Source organism: Gossypium raimondii, chromosome 8 (assembly GCF_025698545.1).
Source record: "Gossypium raimondii isolate GPD5lz chromosome 8, ASM2569854v1, whole genome shotgun sequence".
In the NCBI taxonomy this organism is placed as follows: Eukaryota; Viridiplantae; Streptophyta; class Magnoliopsida; order Malvales; family Malvaceae; genus Gossypium; species Gossypium raimondii.
In genome coordinates, this window is record NC_068572.1 from 36,299,284 (window position 1) to 36,317,390 (window position 18,107).

The following is an 18,107-nucleotide window of genomic DNA, read 5'->3' on the forward strand; positions in this document are numbered from 1 at the left end:
TTCACTGACCTGCTCTCTGGGGAACATGACCTCTATAGTGAACCTAATTATGCCTAATGAGTAGGATGACATAAAAATGCATCAAGTGCTCCTAACTAGACATATGTGAATAACATTTGAATGAATGTAGAATGTCATTTTTCAAGAATTATCATTTTTTGAGGTTTATTAAGGTTTTCGTTGACGCCTTTTGCTTGGCTGATATTTCCAAAAAGAACGCTTAATCTAATTGCCCCCTGTTGTGCACCTCAAAGCTCAACCCTCTAGGACGCAGAATTCGTACTATATTCCTTCCCCCGTGACTTTAAGAGTAGGAAAATTTTGACTCTTCTCAATCCTCTCCTATCGTAATTCAAGGATACGAATTATGCAATTTGTTCACACCACTCTCAGGGTGTCCTACCAAATATTCATACCCAAATGAGGAGCTTCCTTTCTATAGGGGGTCCCATTAAGACTTTTTGCTGTCTTATTCGATATTTAGACAACCAAATCTGAAAAAAAGCAGTCTTAATTTGGACTTTTTCCTTCTTAGGTGTTTTAAACAATAGTCCTGTTTCAGGTTACTAAATTATTTAGAAATTCCCAGAGTAATATACCAAACTTCTTTTGTGAAAGATTATTAATCCATCAATCATTATTCTAATGCGACATGCTTGCACAAGAATCAAAATTACTGAGTAAGAGATGAATTAATTCAAGAATTTATTGATAGTAAGTGTCTTGAAAAGAAAAAGTATTCAAGAATAGCAAAGAATGAAGTTTTTACAACTAACAAATTTGGTAAAAATATTATGAAGATTAGGTGCTTTGAATATCGCCACTTGAACTTCTCCGTGCAAGCCGAGAACCATTCTGAATTTAACATGTGTTTAAGGGATCCACAGTACTCTATCGATGCCTCAAGATGTTGTATATCCTTGTTGACTTAAGTGAAGCAAGATCACCACATGCCCCAATCTGACAACGTTTGAGCCGCCCTTTCCGGGTTTTCAACTCAAACCCCTTTTGGTCCCAAAGTGCCCTTTTCGGGTTTTCACCTTGGCCTCTCCTCTTTTTTTTTTTAGAAAATCAAAGCGCCCTTTGCAGGTTTTCACCTTGATTCCTCTCTTCCTTAAAGTGAAATATTTCTTGACCGAATCTGAATTTGCAGGATTCGGAAGATTTTTGCCATCCATTTCATTCAAAATCAAAGCGCCTCCAGAAAAAGCCTTTTTCACGACATAAGGTCCTTCCCAGTTTGGCATCCATTTCCCTCTGAAATCCTTTTGTAAAGGGAGGATCTTTTTCAAAACCAAATCCCCTTCATGAAATTCTCTAGGACGAACCTTCTTATTATAAGCTCGCATCATTCGCTTCTGATACATTTGGCCATGACGAATGGCTTTTAATCTTTTCTCTTCAATCATATTCAGTTGATCATACCGAGATTGGATCCATTCGGCCTCATCCAATTTTAACTCTGCCAATACCCGGAGAGAAGGAATTTCGACCTCAATGGGTAACACTGCCTCCATTCCATAAACCAACGAAAAAGGTGTTGCCCCAGTAGAAGTCCTGATAGATGTCCGGTAAGGAAGAAGAGCGAAGGGTAACTTCTCATGCCAATCTTTGTAAGTTTCAGCCATTTTCGCCACGATTTTCTTGATATTTTTGTTCGCCGCTTCCACTGTACCATTCATCTTTGGGCGATACGGTGATGAATTATGGTGTCTAATGTTGAACTGATCGCAGACTTCCGCTATTGTACTATTATTCAGATTCAGCGCATTGTCAGATATGATTCTTTCAGGCATTCCATATCGACATACGATCTCCTTCTTCAAAAACTTGCTGACTACTGACTTCGTGACATTGGCATATGAGGCCGCCTCTACCCACTTAGTGAAGTAGTCAATAACCACAAAAATGAAACGATGTCCATTAGAAGCCTTCGGTGATATTGGTCCAATGACGTCCATACCCCACATGGAGAAGGGCCATGGAGAAGTCATAACGTGAAGTGGAGAAGGAGGTGCATGCATTTTATCCCCATAAATTTGGCATTTATGGCATTTCTTGGCATGATTGATGCAATCTCCTTCCATGCTGGACCAGTAATACCCGAATCTCATAATCTGTCTAGCCATGGTGAATCCATTAGCGTGTGTTCCACAAACACCCTCATGGACTTCTTCTAAAATTTCCTTAGCCTCTACAGCGTCCACGCATCTCAATAGTACTCGATCCTTTCCCCTTTTGTATAGGATCTCCCCATCTAAGACAGAGTCAATAGCTAGCCTCCTGAATGCCCTCTTATCATTCTCCATTTCCTGATCAAAATATTCGCGATTTTTCACATATTGCCATATATCTTGGTACCAGGGATGATTATCATTCTCTGCCTCCTCAATGCTGTAACAGTAGGCTGGGATCTCATAAATACTAATTTGAATAGGCTTCATGTCATCTAATTGATTCACTTTAGTCATGGAAGCTAAAGTAGCAAGAGCATCCGCCATTTGATTTTCTTCTCGGGGGAGATAACAGAAGGTAATGTTGTCAAACTCTTCGATCAATCCCAAAACCAATCTCCGGTAACGGATCAATTTAGGATCTCTCGTCTCCCATTCCCCTCTTAGCTGGTATATTACCAATGCTGAGTCTCCGTACACATCTAATGTCTTGATTTTCCGCTCTATGGCTGCCCGTAGACCCATGATGCAAGCTTCATACTCAGCCATGTTATTAGTGCAATCAAAGTCTAATTTACTGGTGAAAGGATGATAATCTCCATTCGAAGACACCAGGACTGCCCCAATCCCATTGCCTACTGCATTCGATGCTCCGTCAAAGTTTAATCTCCAAGAATGATTCTCTTAGGGATCCTCTTCAGCATTTGCCACATACATCAAATCTTCATTTGGGAAATCAAAGTCTAGAGGCTCATAATCTTCCAGAGCCCTGCTAGCCAAGAAATCTGCTATCGCACTTCCCTTGATGGCTTTCTAACTTACGTATACGATATCAAACTCCGAGAGCAAGATTTGCCATCTAGCCATTCTTCCATTCAATGCTGTCGACTCCATTATATACTTCAAATGGTCTAATTTTGAGATTAGCCAAGTCGTATGATAGAGTAAGTATTGCCTCAACCTCTTGGTCGTCCAAATTAGGGCCAACACAATTTTTCGATAGGCGAATATCTCATTTCACAATCACTGAATTTCTTGCTGAGATAGTAAATCGCCTTTTCCTTCTTTCCAGTCACATCATGTTGACCCAGTACGCATCCCATAGAGTTGTCGAACACCGATAAATACAAAATCAAGGGTCTTTCTGGGCTAGGTGGTGACAGCACTGGAGTGTTAGATAAGTATTGCTTTATCTTCTCAAAGGCTTTCTGACATTCTTCATTCCAGACATCAGGATTTTGTTTCTTCAAAAGGCGGAATATGGGATCACATTTCTCGGTCAACTGTGAAATGAACCGAGCAATGTAATTCAGTCTTCCCAAGATACCTCACACTTCTTTCTGGGTACGTAGTGGCGATAAATCTCGTATTGCCTTGACTTTATCTGGATCAATCTCAATTCCCTTTTCGCTGACTACGAAGCCTAACAGCTTTCCTGATCTGGCTCCAAAAGTGCATTTTGTTGGATTAAGCTTGAGCTGAAATTTCCTTAATCTTAAGAACAATCTTCTCAAGACCTGCACATGTTCCTCCTCGGTTCTGGATTTGGTAATCATATCATCAACATATACTTCAATTTCTTTGTGCATCACATCATGAAACAAGGCTACCATGGCTCTCTGATATGTTGCTCCCGCATTCATTAATCCGAATGGCATCACCTTATAGCAAAATGTTCCCCATAAAGTAATGAACGTAGTCTTCCTCATATCTTCTGGGTGCATCTTTATCTGATTATACCCTGAGAACCCACCCATAAAAGAAAACAGCAAAAATCCCGCTGTATTATCCACCAGAGTATCAATATGTGGCAATGGGAAGTTGTCTTTTGGGCTTGCTTTGTTCAAATCCCTGTAATCTACGCACATTCGTACTTTTCCATATTTTTTAGGGACTGGAACGATGTTGGCTACCCATTCAGAGTATTTGACCTCCTGCAAAAACCCAGCATCAAACTGTTTCCTAACCTCCTCTTTTATTTTGAGTACAATATCAGGCCTCATCCTTCTGAGCTTCTGTTGAACAGGTTTGCAACCCTCGTTTATAGGTAGGCGATGCACTATAATATCAGCACTCAATCCGGGCATATCTTGGTAGGACCATACGAAGACATCTTTAAATTCTTGAAGTAACTCAATGAGGTCTCGTCTTGTCTTTGCAGAGATCTCAGTTCCAATTTTCACCTATTTTTCTTCCTCGAAGCTCACAATTTCTACTGATTCTTTGTGGGGTAGGATTTGCTTTTCCTCTTGTTTTACCATCCTTAACAAGTCCAAAGATAAACCACTATCTTCGTCACCTTCAAAGTCATGCGATCCCTCTAAACACACGTTTTGTTCAAAAGGGCACTCTGAGCTCGTAACAGCGTCTTTCACATCATTGATACACAGGGACCTAAAAGGGTTACAAAAAAATGTATGAATTTATGTACAATATTTGTACAATGATGAAAGAAGATTTGTTCAAAAGAAATTGCAAAGATGTTTTATTAAAATAATGATATTCAAACATAGGCCTATTTCACAAAAGAATTCTTGTTATTTCTAGGCTAAAACAACAAGTTTGTTCTGAACATTACTCTGAGACATTTCTAAAGACTTTAGGTATTTCTTCCGCAGTCCAATTGTCTAGAACACTTCCGGGCTTATAAGGGCGAATGTCCAGCCAGCTTCTCTCCTCATCCTCATGCTCATGAATGGCATTGATGTGCATATTTCCTAACGTTTCCTCAATGCTTTTCTCAACCCATTTCCTTTTCTCCTGGTAAATAACTCCTCCAGATACAAAATTTTTGGATATGTGGGGAATTATCATTGGCTCCCACCTAGCTTCTTCCCCATTCAAACGCGCTCTTCTCTTTTCCTGCCTTTTTTCCATTTCTTTCTTTCTCTGTCCTCTATCTGGCTTATATCCTAAGCCAAAGTGATCCTGCTTTTCTTTCAGTACTGGAATCTCAGTCCTCCCTTGAAGGTATCTCCCCAGCCCTCTTCCGGGTACAGCTCATTTTCCTACCAACAATTGTAAACCCATCTCTGTGGTTTTGGATAATTTTGGAGCCAAAATTTTGCTCCATTCAGGAACAAATGCCGCATTTACAAACTCCAAAGATCGAAATGAGCATTCAACTGACTCGTCATTGGTCTCCATGTACGGCATCTCATTGGATGCAACTGCTATTATATCCACTTCGGCTTTTATTGTCACTAGCCGACCATCTGACACTAACTTCAACATCTGATGTAATGATGACGATACTGCCCCTGCCGAGTGTATCTGTGGTCTTCCTAATAAGCAGTTATAGGAAGGTTTGATGTCCATCACAATAAAATCTACCTCATAAACTGTTGGACCAATCAGTAAGGGTACCTCAATTTTTCCCATGACCTTCCTTTCTGTACCGTCAAATGCCCTCACTACATTTTGACACGTTTTCATGTGCGAACTGTCTATGGGTAGCCTGTTAAGTGTGAATAACGGCAATAAGTTCAAAGCTGATCCATTGTCAATCAGTACTCCTGGCAAAATATGCCCCTTGCATCGTGCAGTGATATGCAAAGCTTTAGTAGATCCCATGCCCCCCGAAGGTATTTCATCATCATTGAAAAAAATGAAATTATCAGCACTGATATTATTGACCAACCGATCTAGCTTACTGACAGAAATATCTTTGGACACATAGGTCTCATTTAGAATCTTCATCAACGTATTTCGATGTATTCCTGAATTCAAGAGTAAGGACAGTACAAATATGCGGGCTGGTTGTTGATGCAACTGCTCGACAGCATTATACTCACTATGCTTTAAAAATTTGAGGAATTCTATAGCTTCTTCCTCCTTCACTAGCTCAACTACTTTCCCTTTTTGCTCCCCTATTATAGCCTCTTTCATAGACTCTGGATTGGTACTCACACACTGGCCCTTTACCGTCTCTTTTCCTGGGACAGTCGTATTGCACTCGTAGTTCCATGGGACCTTCTTACTGTCTTGGTAAGGAAAGGTTGCAGGTTTCTTTATTATGATCCTTGGCATTGCTGGTGCTCTCACCTCATCCTTCTTGGGTCGCGAGATAATGACCACAGGCTGTACTATTCTTGGAACCTTCGAAGCCTCTGATGTGCAAATGCTCCCCTCCTCCTTAACTTCTTCATAAAATTCCATCTCCTTGTTATCCATCAGGTCTTGAACCAAGGCTCTGAATTCTGCGCATTCCTGGATTTTATGTCCCTCCTCGTGATGGAACTCACAGTAATTTTCCACCCTTTCGAAGAGTTTCTCTGAACTCGGGATGATCAATCCCCTTTTCACCATATTTTTCCAGACCCACCTCAAAGGAATTTTCACCTCTGATATGTCTTCCTTGATCTTTCTACCCATGCTCCCACCTATCATGTTCACTTCGTTATGATCAGGTAACGAATTTTCTGTATTGGGTGAATCATCCAATTTTACCATGCCCAAGCTTATAAGTCTTTCCACCACCTTTTTGAACGCCGTACAATGTTCTATAGAATGCCCCTCAATTCCCGCGTGATAGTCGCACCGTGCATTTGCATCGTACCACTTGGGGTATGGAGGCTGCAGTGGTTTCAAGTGGAAAGGGGCAACCACGTGTGCATTGAATAGATTATGATATAGCTCCCTATACGTCATTGGAATTGGCGTAAATTGAATTTTCTCTGTATTTTATCTTGTATCAGATCTCTGCTTCGATAATCCTTGCTGATTTCCCAGCTGGTTCACTGTAATTGTCTTCGAATATGAACTCGTGTTGTTAACCTCGTTCTCTTTCTTCTTCGAGGCCGTCCTTCTGCTACTTTCTCCAGCATCTATTTTCCCACTTCTGATAGCATTTTCTATCATCTCGCCATTCATAACTATATCAGAAAAACTTTTAGTGGCACTCCCTAACATATATGTAATAAATGGTGCCTTCAATGTGTTGACAAAAAGCATCGTCATCTCTCTTTCTAGAAGAGCCGGCTGAACTTGTACGGCAACCTCCCTCCATCTCTGCGCATATTGGCTAAAGCTTTCTCCTGGTTTCTTTTCCATATTCTGCAGAGTGATCCTATCAGGTACCATGTCACCACATGGTCAGATCGCTTTATGAACGCTGTGCAAATCTCTCCATGAATTAATCTGGGTACGGTTCAATCGATTGTACCACTTGGATGCTGCCCTTGTGAGGCTATCCTGGAAGCAATGAATCAAGAGTTGATCATTATTGATGTAACCGATCATTCGCCTGCAGAACGTGGTAATATGAGCTTCGAGGCTACTGGTTCCATTATATTTCTCAAACTCTGGCATTTTGAATTTGTAAGGGAGTACTAAATTCGGAACCAGACTCAATTCTTTAGCATCTATTCCATAATAGCCTTCTGCACTTTCCATCGCTCTAAATTTCTCTTCCAGCCATTTGTACTTTCCCTCTATCTGTTTTGATAATTAATCATTCATTTTTTCCTTTCCAGCCGTCTCATCAATATCAAGAATAGCAGGATTAACAAAATTGGCACTGGGGTTAGAGCCTGATCCCATCTGGAAATTCATTTGCGTTGCAGCGTCACCCGGAGGATTAATGGTAACAGAGGACTTACGCGGGTACATCTCAACTTATTGGGGTGTAAAGTCCGGAGGATAGACAAGTCCCTCATTGTTTGCTTCTTCAATATTGAGCAAAGAACCCTTTCCTTTACCAGTTCCTTTATTGAACCACTGAGTTAGCTGAGCCATCATACTCCCTTGAGACTCCATCATTTTGTCTATCATCTTTTGCTGCTCATTCATTTGCTTTTGAAGCAACTCCTGCATTTCCTTTTGGGTTTGTTCTAATCTTTCCATTCTTTGATCCATATCCTTGGTTTTTGATCGAGTACCGTAGTGGTGCTTGGTAGGTTGGTTGGTTTCCAGATTAGCTGAGGAGTGGTTTAGATTAATTAGAATCCCTTAATGTATTTATTAATGCATATGAAACAATGCAATGCATGAAATGAATGCAGAAAAGGTGTCAATTTTAATTCAATTCCATATAAGAAAACTTTACTAGAAATTAAATTCCTTTACATAAAATGAATTACAAATAAGACTTTGCCCTAGTACCCAGAACTCTAATCTTTCTAAGTAACAAAGCTAATTCTTGCCCTCGATCCGATTCTAATTCATACTTCACACTCAGCGTGTCAGCCTGTACTGCTAAAGTCTGTATATGGTCAGCTACTTCTCGAATCTGAACCATAGCTTCCTCGATAAGATGATCTCTGCTTCTGACTTGACTCTGAAAATGGTGAAGCTGTTCCTTATTACGGCTTTCATTTACTTTCAAGTGCTTGATCTGAATCTCACAATTTTGCAGCACCGTTTCTAGCTCTTTGATTCTTTTCTTCATTTCGTCAATCTTGCTTAAGCTTGCTTTTAACTCTATCGTAGAGTTTCGGCTTCGATACTGACGAAGAGATCTTTCCAATACAATCACCCTATCCTTTAACTCACCCTTTTCCTTCTGACTTTCTGACAAACTCTTTTCTAAGGCCTCATTTTGCCTTTGCATCTCTTGAAATCTCTGTTCCCACTTATCAGCCTTGTCCTTTTCTTCTTGGATTTCTACTCGCCACTGTTCTAACGTCTTTCCCAGCCCAGCAGTTCTTATTGACAAACGCAACTTTTTATAATCCGTCTTTAGACTGCCTAGTTCCTCATCAGCCTTGTTTTTCTCTTTCTTCAACCTCTCATTCTCAAGCTTCTGAACGTCTATGTCCAATCTCAAGTTCGTCTTTTCCACCTCCATTTGCTCTATCCTTTTCTCCAAATCCGCATTCTTCCTCTCAAAATCTTGTCTTACCATTTCCAACTTAGAAGGAATGACTCGCAAATGCTCTTCTATTGATTGGCTTTCTTCCTGATTTAACTTAGGTGTATTATCATTTATCCTTCTAGCCCACCATTGATGATACCCAGGAGTTGTCATTGGACCCACAGCTAGCCTCTTCATTATGCGAGTTTGTTTCCACGCATTAGCCATCTCTTGAATCTTCTTTCTATAACCATCATCCTTGTACAAAAATTCACAATCAGCTATCCCTTCGGTCGCAGGTACAAATTATCTTGACCTATATTGCCTTAGCACCAATAATGGGGCGTATCCAGTAGCTCCCCAAACCCCTAGCAAAGGAACCCAATCAAAACTACCACACCTATACCGGATCTCATCTGGAAGTAACCAAGGAGCTCTCCACTAAATGTCCTCCTCTCGAAGATTTTGAAGAATTGCTATCCACTTCTCCTTCGAAATGTCATCTCTCCTGGGCGTAGCGACTATTTCCTTTAGTGGTGAATAATTTTCAGAGAAAACCCGATACGAAACTTTATCCACCTTCCAAAAGTGACTGTGAAACCATGCGAGTAGAAGTTGTGCACATCCAATAAATCTACCTTCGCCCGTCTTTCGGCATGCACTCAATGACCTGAAAGTCTCTGCCAAAATTGCTAGAATCGGTGTAACTTTCTTATCGAGCTGGTCGAATAAATCAGTGACTGTTTCATCCACATACCCCAAGGTTTTAGGGAAGACAACCAAGCCATATATACTTAAAGCAAAAACATCTAACCTTTTCCTTACATCTGGGTGTGTAAGAATTGCATCTTTCAAGCCTCTCCAAGGAACGCACTTACTCTCCCCCTTTTGCTTAATTCGTGCGACAACCCACTGCTCACTCATTCCTGTTACACTCATCAACTTCTTGGAAAAGGTTGGCACATTTACCACTCTTGAATAGACACTGTCCACTTGAAACTTTGAACAACGGAGTAAAGCCATATACTCCTCTATCGTAGGCACTAAATCGACCTTTCCTAACGTAAAGCAACTGTAAGCAGGATTCCAGAATTGGGCAAAGGCTTGAAACAAATGCTTGTCTACCTTTACATCAAGCAAATAAGGAAGATCCCCATAATTATCATAAAAGAGCTGTCTAACCTCATCACTCCACTGACTCCAGATTTCCTTCAATTCTTGCAAATTGTTTTGAGTTGCACTGACATGCGTAAAGTCCCATAACTCCGGTACATGCCCATCAGCCAAACTATCACCCTTTTCTTGCTGCGTTGTTTCTGACCAAGTTCAAACAGCCGCATTGTCCTCCACTTTATCAAGAAACCCGCTTTCCATGATAAGCCTTCTATCTAGCAACTGAATTTGAATTGACGCCTTTTATGATGAAATGAAATGTCATGTCATGCAAATAAAACACCAAAAGTCAGTATAACATAGAAACACAAGGTATAATCAAGAAATAATAAAGATCCCTAATTGGATATCTACTAGGGTTTAGTATGATTCTACCTAAGGTAAGCTCCTAAGGCTCATTATATGCGGTTTGGTTCTAAAGTAAAGGTACCCGAACCAACAGATTCCTCAATCCTCACCCATTATAGGCTCATATGGATCGAGTTCGGTTCAGGGGAATACATTTCCCTATGGCTGCACGGAGATGAAAATCTCACGAAGACATAGGTACGGATGTATCCCGGAAGAAATCCACTACCCTACACGGAGGTAAAAACCTCACGAAGGCATAGCTTCTCACTCCCACTTAAAAGGGTAAAATTGTTCAACTCATGAAATGCATAATGCAAACAATATTTAAACAAGAAGATAATGAATGCAAAAGGATGTTATGAGTTTTTTTAAAAAAATATTTTCTCGACCATAAGACAAAAATTAATCAACTTTGTGGCTCGACTCTCTTATTTTAAAAAAGTCCCTAGCGGAGTCGCCAAGCTGTCGAAACCATTTTTTTGAAAAATAAATGTTTTGGGTTGTCGACTTAAAGAATGAAAATTGGGAGTCGCCACCAATCTTTTATTAGGGTGTGATTGGATCACCTAAAAAATAGCTTTGGTCTACGAATTTTTTTTAGAAAACGGGTTCGGGAGTCAGTTATGTACGAGGAAGGATTAGCACCCTCGTAACGCCCAAAAATTGGTACCTAGTTAATTAATTAATGTCTTAAGGTCGAGAATTTGGAAAAAACATAATCCTTAGCAAAACTTAAAATGTTACGTATTAAGACCCTTATTATTTTAGAGAAAGAAGATACCACACCCAATGTGTTAGGGCACAGCATTCTAATTTTCCCCAAAATGAATTGGGCCAAAATACTTGTACAATAAAACTTTAAAAGAACATCCACTTATCCAAGATTTAAGAAATCACACCCAATACGTTAGGGCACGATTCCTTTAGAATCCTAAACTTGGAATATTTCTTTTACTTTAAAAGAACATCCACTCATCCAAGATTTAAGAAATCACACCCAATACGTTAGGGCACCATTCCTTTAAAATCCCAAACTCGGAATATTTCCTTTATTATTTTTTAAAAAAATCTTCATTTCGAGAAATCAATGCGTCACATCCAATACGTTAGGACACAACTTGTTGAATTCCCAATAATGAGTTTTTTATTTTTTTGATTGAAGAGAAATGCTCGATTGTCGGATTTAACGAAGAAAATCGGAACCCAATACGTTAGGGCTCAATTCCCTTGAAAATCCTAAATACGAACATTATTTCAATTTTAAAAAAAATTTCTATCTTTAAATTTGAGTAAAAAATGATGTAATGTGATTTTATACATATAAATGCTATAATAATAATAATAACAATAATAAATACATCATCGATATAAAAATAATATAAGTAAATGAATAAACGAAAAAAAAGGTAATCCATGACATGCAAAATATTAAATGTAAACACAATTATACAATGGATGGGATAGCAAACAAATAAATAAGGATCAAAAGATGTACACATGGAAACTATGATGATTAAAAATATACATATAATTTACAAATAAAATTTTAGGTTATAGAATTTATATATAAGTACAACACATAATATACTTATGAAAATAGAGAAAAATAATTATACATACATATATAAAATAATAAAAATAAGTATATTTTAAAAAGGAAAAAAAGGTGAGTATTTAATCACTTAAAACGTAAATATATACATATATATATGAAAATATTCATTAAAAAACAGGAAAATATTTGTTTTAAAAAAAAAAATATATGTGTACATATAAAAGGAATATATATTAGATAAAAATTAGAATAAAATAATAATTACACTATTAATTAATAAAATAAATAAAAAGAACATAAAAAAAACTAAATTGAATTGCAATTACAATATATGAGGTATATCTGCAAATAAATAAAAGTAAAAGGACTAATTTGAACGCGCGAATTACATAGAGGGTCTGGAAGGGAAATTGGACCAAATTGAAATTTGTAATAAATCACAAGGAAAATGTTAAAAAAAAACTTGATTACCTAACCCCTAAAAAAGGAAGGGATCAAAAGGGTAAATAACCCAAAAATCGAAAACGCGCGGATCCCCTGGTATGGGTCGGGTCGCGCGCGGGTTGCATAAAACGGTGCCGTTTTGGCACTAAAAGCCCTTAGGTGAAACGGTGTCGTTTTATTTATGCTATAAAAGCCAAAAAATCCCCAAAAATTTCATTTCTTCCTTCCTCTTTAAAAAAAAATCTGAAGCAAACACTCTCAACCTTTCCCCCTTTTCTCCAAGCTCCGGCCTAAGTCCGGTCAACGGCCAATCATCGGCCATCGCGTCGGCCGCCGATCTCCGGCGCCGGCACCGGCACCACCGTCTGCGGTGGCCGGAAAAGGAAAGATTCCTTATTCGGCCTTTTCGACCCTTTTAAACCCAGATCCAAGCTCAAAACTCCCAAAAAAACCACAAAAAGCCTCAAAAATGTTGGCCACCGATCCTCGGGGGTGGCTCCCTCGACCGTTTCAGAAGCAAACAGGTTGTTTCTTTCTTTTTATTATTTATTTTATTTATTTTACGAATAAAGAAAGAAAGGAAAAAAAAGTAGATAAAATAAAACAAATAAAAAAGCTGTAAAAAAATAAACCTTTGAACTGATCTTTGCTTTTGTATTGAGTTCTCTTTTTGATTGAAAGTAATTATTTTTTTATGATTTCGAATTCCGATCCCCTTTACAGTATTAACAATGGCTTTATATAGCCGAATGACAATACAAGAAATAGAAACAAGAAATATTCTTGATTTGATTTGGTTTGATTTGATTTTCTTTCCTTTCTTGTGTTTACAGGTGAAGATCATGAAGATTCAGCTTGGTGATGGTTGCGGCTGCGGCGCAAAGGTCTTCTTTAGAAACCCTAGGGTTTCTGCAAATGATTTGGGCCATTGAGCTTTGGGCCCCTGTTGTATTCGGGTTTTGGGCTCTATAGGCCTATTTGTTAAAAAAAATGGACTACTTGTTTATTTGGGGCCCTTTATTATTTGTACCCGGGCAAAATCTGTTATTACAATACATCTAAAGATCATTAGCCACCAAATTCAATTTATCTCATTCAAATCACTTAACATATAACATATACATTCAAAAGAGTCAATTTCATTAAACATACTTGTATTAACCAAATCTATATTTATATACAAGCATTTAGTTTTAAGGCAAAATATGATTCAAATCTTATATGGAAACATCCACCACAAATTACCTAAAATAAATTCAACTATATGTCTCAAGACCGATTCCAAAAATAATAAAATCCTAGGTACATGCCAAGACTCCTAAAATAAATACATCACCAACTTTCGGCTCGGAATTGTTGTTGGATGCTGAGTTGTAAACCAAAATAAGTACCTAACTTGCACACAAGGGAATAATAAATATCGTAGCAAATTTTTAACTCAAAATTTACCAATACATTTAATAACCATAGTTTCTTATCCATAACATATAATGTATTTCAACTTGATCTACTATAAAGTTCAACATGAGCATTTCATATACATATCATATATCTCCTGTTTACTGAAAATGTTTAATAGATCGTTTATGCATTAATAATATTGATCAACCTATTATTAGCACCCGGTCCCTAACAGATAAACCATAATAAGGTTTTACGCCTAGCGCTAGTCGTATAACCCGACAAGATCGGTTGTGTCCCTAGCACTAGTTGGATAAACTGACAATGTTTTGTGCCCAGTGCTAGTCGGATAAACCGACGATGATAATCGTGTGCCTAGCACTAGTCGAATAAATTTACAAAGGTTTGCGCCCAATGCTAGTTGGATAATTCGACGATGATAATTATGTGCCTAGCATTAGTCAAATAAATCGACAAAGGTTTTTGCCCAGCGCTAGTCGGATAAACCGACGATAATACTTGTGTGCCGAGCACTAGTCGAATAAATCGATAACACATACATAATTACAAAATCCACAATTTCTTGTTTCATAATTCAATCTTTTGCAACAAATAACTATAATCCCGTAATTCTCCATTCAATTGGAATAGCCATCTTACATATCAAAATATAGTTAAATAACAATGTAACAATTAAATTAGTTAAATTAAATAATTAGAGTTTGAGTTCAAGGACTACAAACTTACCTCGAAAAAGTCAACTTCAAACGAGACCAACGATTACTCCGTTACTTTGGCTTTTCCATGATTAACTCCCAAGTTGTTATTTTCTTGATCTAAATTCAACAGTTTTAATTCAATTAATGCCATTTAAACATTTTAACTTCTAGAATCATATAATAATCTCATCAACAATAATTACATAATCACCCCCAAATTTTATCTTGAGTACAATTTAATCCTCACTATCAAAATTGCCAAATTAAATACTAATAATTTTAATTCAAATAGCCGAATATATCATGAAATTCTTCAAGTTCCAAAACAACTAAAAATTTCAATTTAACTATTATATTTCCCACTTATGACATTTAAATCCCAAAATTTCAAACTAGCAAGAATTCCCATACAAAGTGATTAATTTAAACCCTAAAACATGAGAAGTCATCCCCCTCCATCACAAAGGTCATTTGCAAACAAACAAAACAGTCCCTATACTTCCATAATTTAACAAACAAGTCCCTAGATTAACTTGGTTAAGCTACATTTATCACAAAAACACCAATTTTATAAAAAATGAGGGCCTAAATCACTTACATGCATGTATAAATAGCAAGCAAAGCTCCAAACTTTCTACAATGGTGTCCCTCCTTTTTCTCATGGTTAAGGAACAAAGAAGAGAAAAATGATAATAATTTTTTTTATTTCTTTTCTTTTTTTTAGTTTAACTTAATTACTATCTTACCAATTTAAATTTATTAACTTTACAACAAAACCACTCATACACTTACACTATCTTGAGAATTGGTTTTATTATCCCTTAAGCCCATTAAATTTCCTTTTAACTTTTATTTCATTTACTAATAAACCTAAATTCTTATATCTTTTACACTTTAGTCCTTTTTTTACTTAATTAGCTTTTTAAACCTTAAAATTTCTCTACCAAATTTTAATACGACGTCCATAATACCATATAATTACCAACCATTAATGTATATATATATCCATTAGTCGAGATTGTGATCCCGTAAACTTTACCCCTGATATCCCTAGAAATGGGTCGTTACAATAACCATTACAACTTCCTTTATGAAAAGTCAATTTACTATCGAATAGTAATTAAATCATTTATCACAAAGATAATTAACCCATGATCCCATTCACCATATATGTTCAATTAAACTTAATTTGTCAAACTCAGATTAAAAATTAATTTGAACAATAAATAAATATTAATTTAAAATGAACATCAAAAACTTGATTCCATTTGATATGAGTTTTAATCAAATTCAAAAGAAAAATTCAATTTAATCCTTAAAATTTAGAAATTAGCCCTTATTACAAAACTAAACCAAAATTTTAATTTCAAACAAAACTAAAATAAAATTAGTTTACCCTTTAAAATAAAATCCAAAATTGGTTTAGTTAAAGAAAACACATAAGGCCTTATGTTAAAGAATTCAAACGGGACGAAATTAATTGTCAACATTCAATTTATAAAAGAAGTATTGAGATTGTTTTAGACTTGGAAGTGTGGAATTTATGAATGAATTTTACCATATTGGTAAAATTAATGGGAGCCTAATTTAATCTCTCTTTCATCACCTTGATCCCTAAGGTAGCTTCACCTGTCTCGCTGAATGAATCTAGAAGTGTCAGACTGTTAGAAGTTTGTATAAGATTCTTGCAAAAGACTTAGCTACCTAATTAAGTATGTTATTATTGAAGTATTAGGTCCACATCAATCCACTTTTACATTTAACCAATAAATTCTTGATTGTTCACTTACAGTGAATTAAGTCATCGATATTTTGAAGAAGGTGAAATGAAAGGGTTTGATCTTCAAGGTATGGTTTGAAAAAGCTTACGACATGATTGATTAGGGCTTCCTCGACTTTACCATGTCCAAGATGGGTTTTGGTAGTAGGGAGAGGAGTTGAATTCTACAAAGCATTTCTATAATATCAACTTTAGTTCTAGTAAATGGTTTGTTGATGAGCAGATTCAACATCAAAGAAGGTCTTACACAAGGTTTTTCACTCTCTCTAATGTTATTCAATATTATTAGAGAAGTCGTTAGTGTACTTCTTACTAAAGCAACGATTGTCGATCTCTTCAAGGGTACCAGGATTGGAAATGGCGGGGGGGGGGACTTTTTTTTCCTTTGTCTATTAGTTTTTTGACGATTTCTAAGTTTAATCATTTTTCCCTTTTAATTTTCATTAATTTTTAATTTTTTTAGCAAATTACTTCTCGTCTAATCATTTAAAATCCACGTGTATGAGCCTTGTACTAATTATCCAATTTTTAACAAATCAAATAATTACAGGATGGCAAACTTAACATTCCCTGCTAGCTTATGTATATTTCACATTAAGTTTCACTCCTAACTTGGATGTATATAAAGTTTGTTTTGGTACATTAAGGTTGAATTTTTTATAATTTGAAAATTAAAAAATTGGTTAAAAGTCAATCATTATCCCCATTACTAATTCTGGTTCTGTTGAGGAAAGTGAAAATAATGGGTGGTTCGATGTAGTTAATTCAAATATTTCTTTCTGTGTATGTCATACATTGTTTGAAATGATGATTATGACTTTCAAATCTAAGAACATGACATTCGTTTGATAATTGTATGTCATTCAAATATTTCTTTCTGTGTATGTCAATCATTATCCCTCTTCTCTAAAGGATGATTTAAAATAAGGAAGATAATTGATGTACAATGTATCTGTACAAAATTACGATTATATTTCTCAGATTTGAGAATGTGCCATGTGTTGGACAGTGAGACAGTCGTTGTTCTCACTATTGATTCTGGTTCTGTTGAGGAAAGTGTAAAAAGTTATGGGTGATTTGATGTAGTTAATTCAAACCTTTCTTTCTTTATATGTCATACTTTGTCTAAAATAATGGTTGTGTCTTTCAGACCTAAGAATGTGCCATTTGTTCGATGTAGATACAGTCGTAACCTTCACCATAATTTTAATTCAATTGCGGGTCGATTCTCTCCCTCTTTTCTAAAGGGGAAAAAAGTTAAAAGGATGACTTAATGATGTTATTTAAATTTTTATTTATAATCTGGTCAAAGAAAACAATCATTGTATTTTGTATTTTGTACAATCATTATATAATCTTTAAGGAAAATAATGTTTTGTTTTATCCCAGCACCAATTATATGGGTAGGAGAAATTAAAGAAAAATATTCACAAAATATTGGTTTTAAGTTATAGAAAAAGGGAGTTACATTTTATTTTGTTTTTAAGATGGGTTTTGGTATTAGGGAGAGGAGTTGAATTCGCAATGTATTTCTATAAGATCAACTTTAGTTCTAGTAAATTCTTGTTCTTCTAATCATTTTTAAGATGGGTTTTGATAAATTACATTTTATTTTGTTTTTAAGATGGGTTTTGGTTTTAAGCTCTATTTTTTTTCTTACGATTTCTATGTTTATTCCTTTTTCCCTCTTCATTTTTTTATTTTCAATTGTTTTCTA

General features: G+C 36.4%; 1 protein-coding gene across 1 annotated transcript in view; it reads right to left on the minus strand.

Moving 5' to 3' along the window:
- The window catches only part of LOC105793278 (uncharacterized), a 47,833-nt gene extending 42,782 nt beyond the window's left edge, over nucleotides 1-5,051 (minus strand). The window contains exons 1-3 of the mRNA XM_052634829.1: nucleotides 4,811-5,051; nucleotides 3,836-3,915; nucleotides 3,230-3,418 (exon numbers count right to left, since the gene is read on the minus strand). Coding sequence (XP_052490789.1) covers nucleotides 3,230-3,418; nucleotides 3,836-3,915; nucleotides 4,811-5,051 — 510 coding nt within the window. The remainder of the gene's footprint in view (nucleotides 1-3,229; nucleotides 3,419-3,835; nucleotides 3,916-4,810) is intronic.
- Between the last annotated feature and the right edge of the window lie 13,056 nt (nucleotides 5,052-18,107).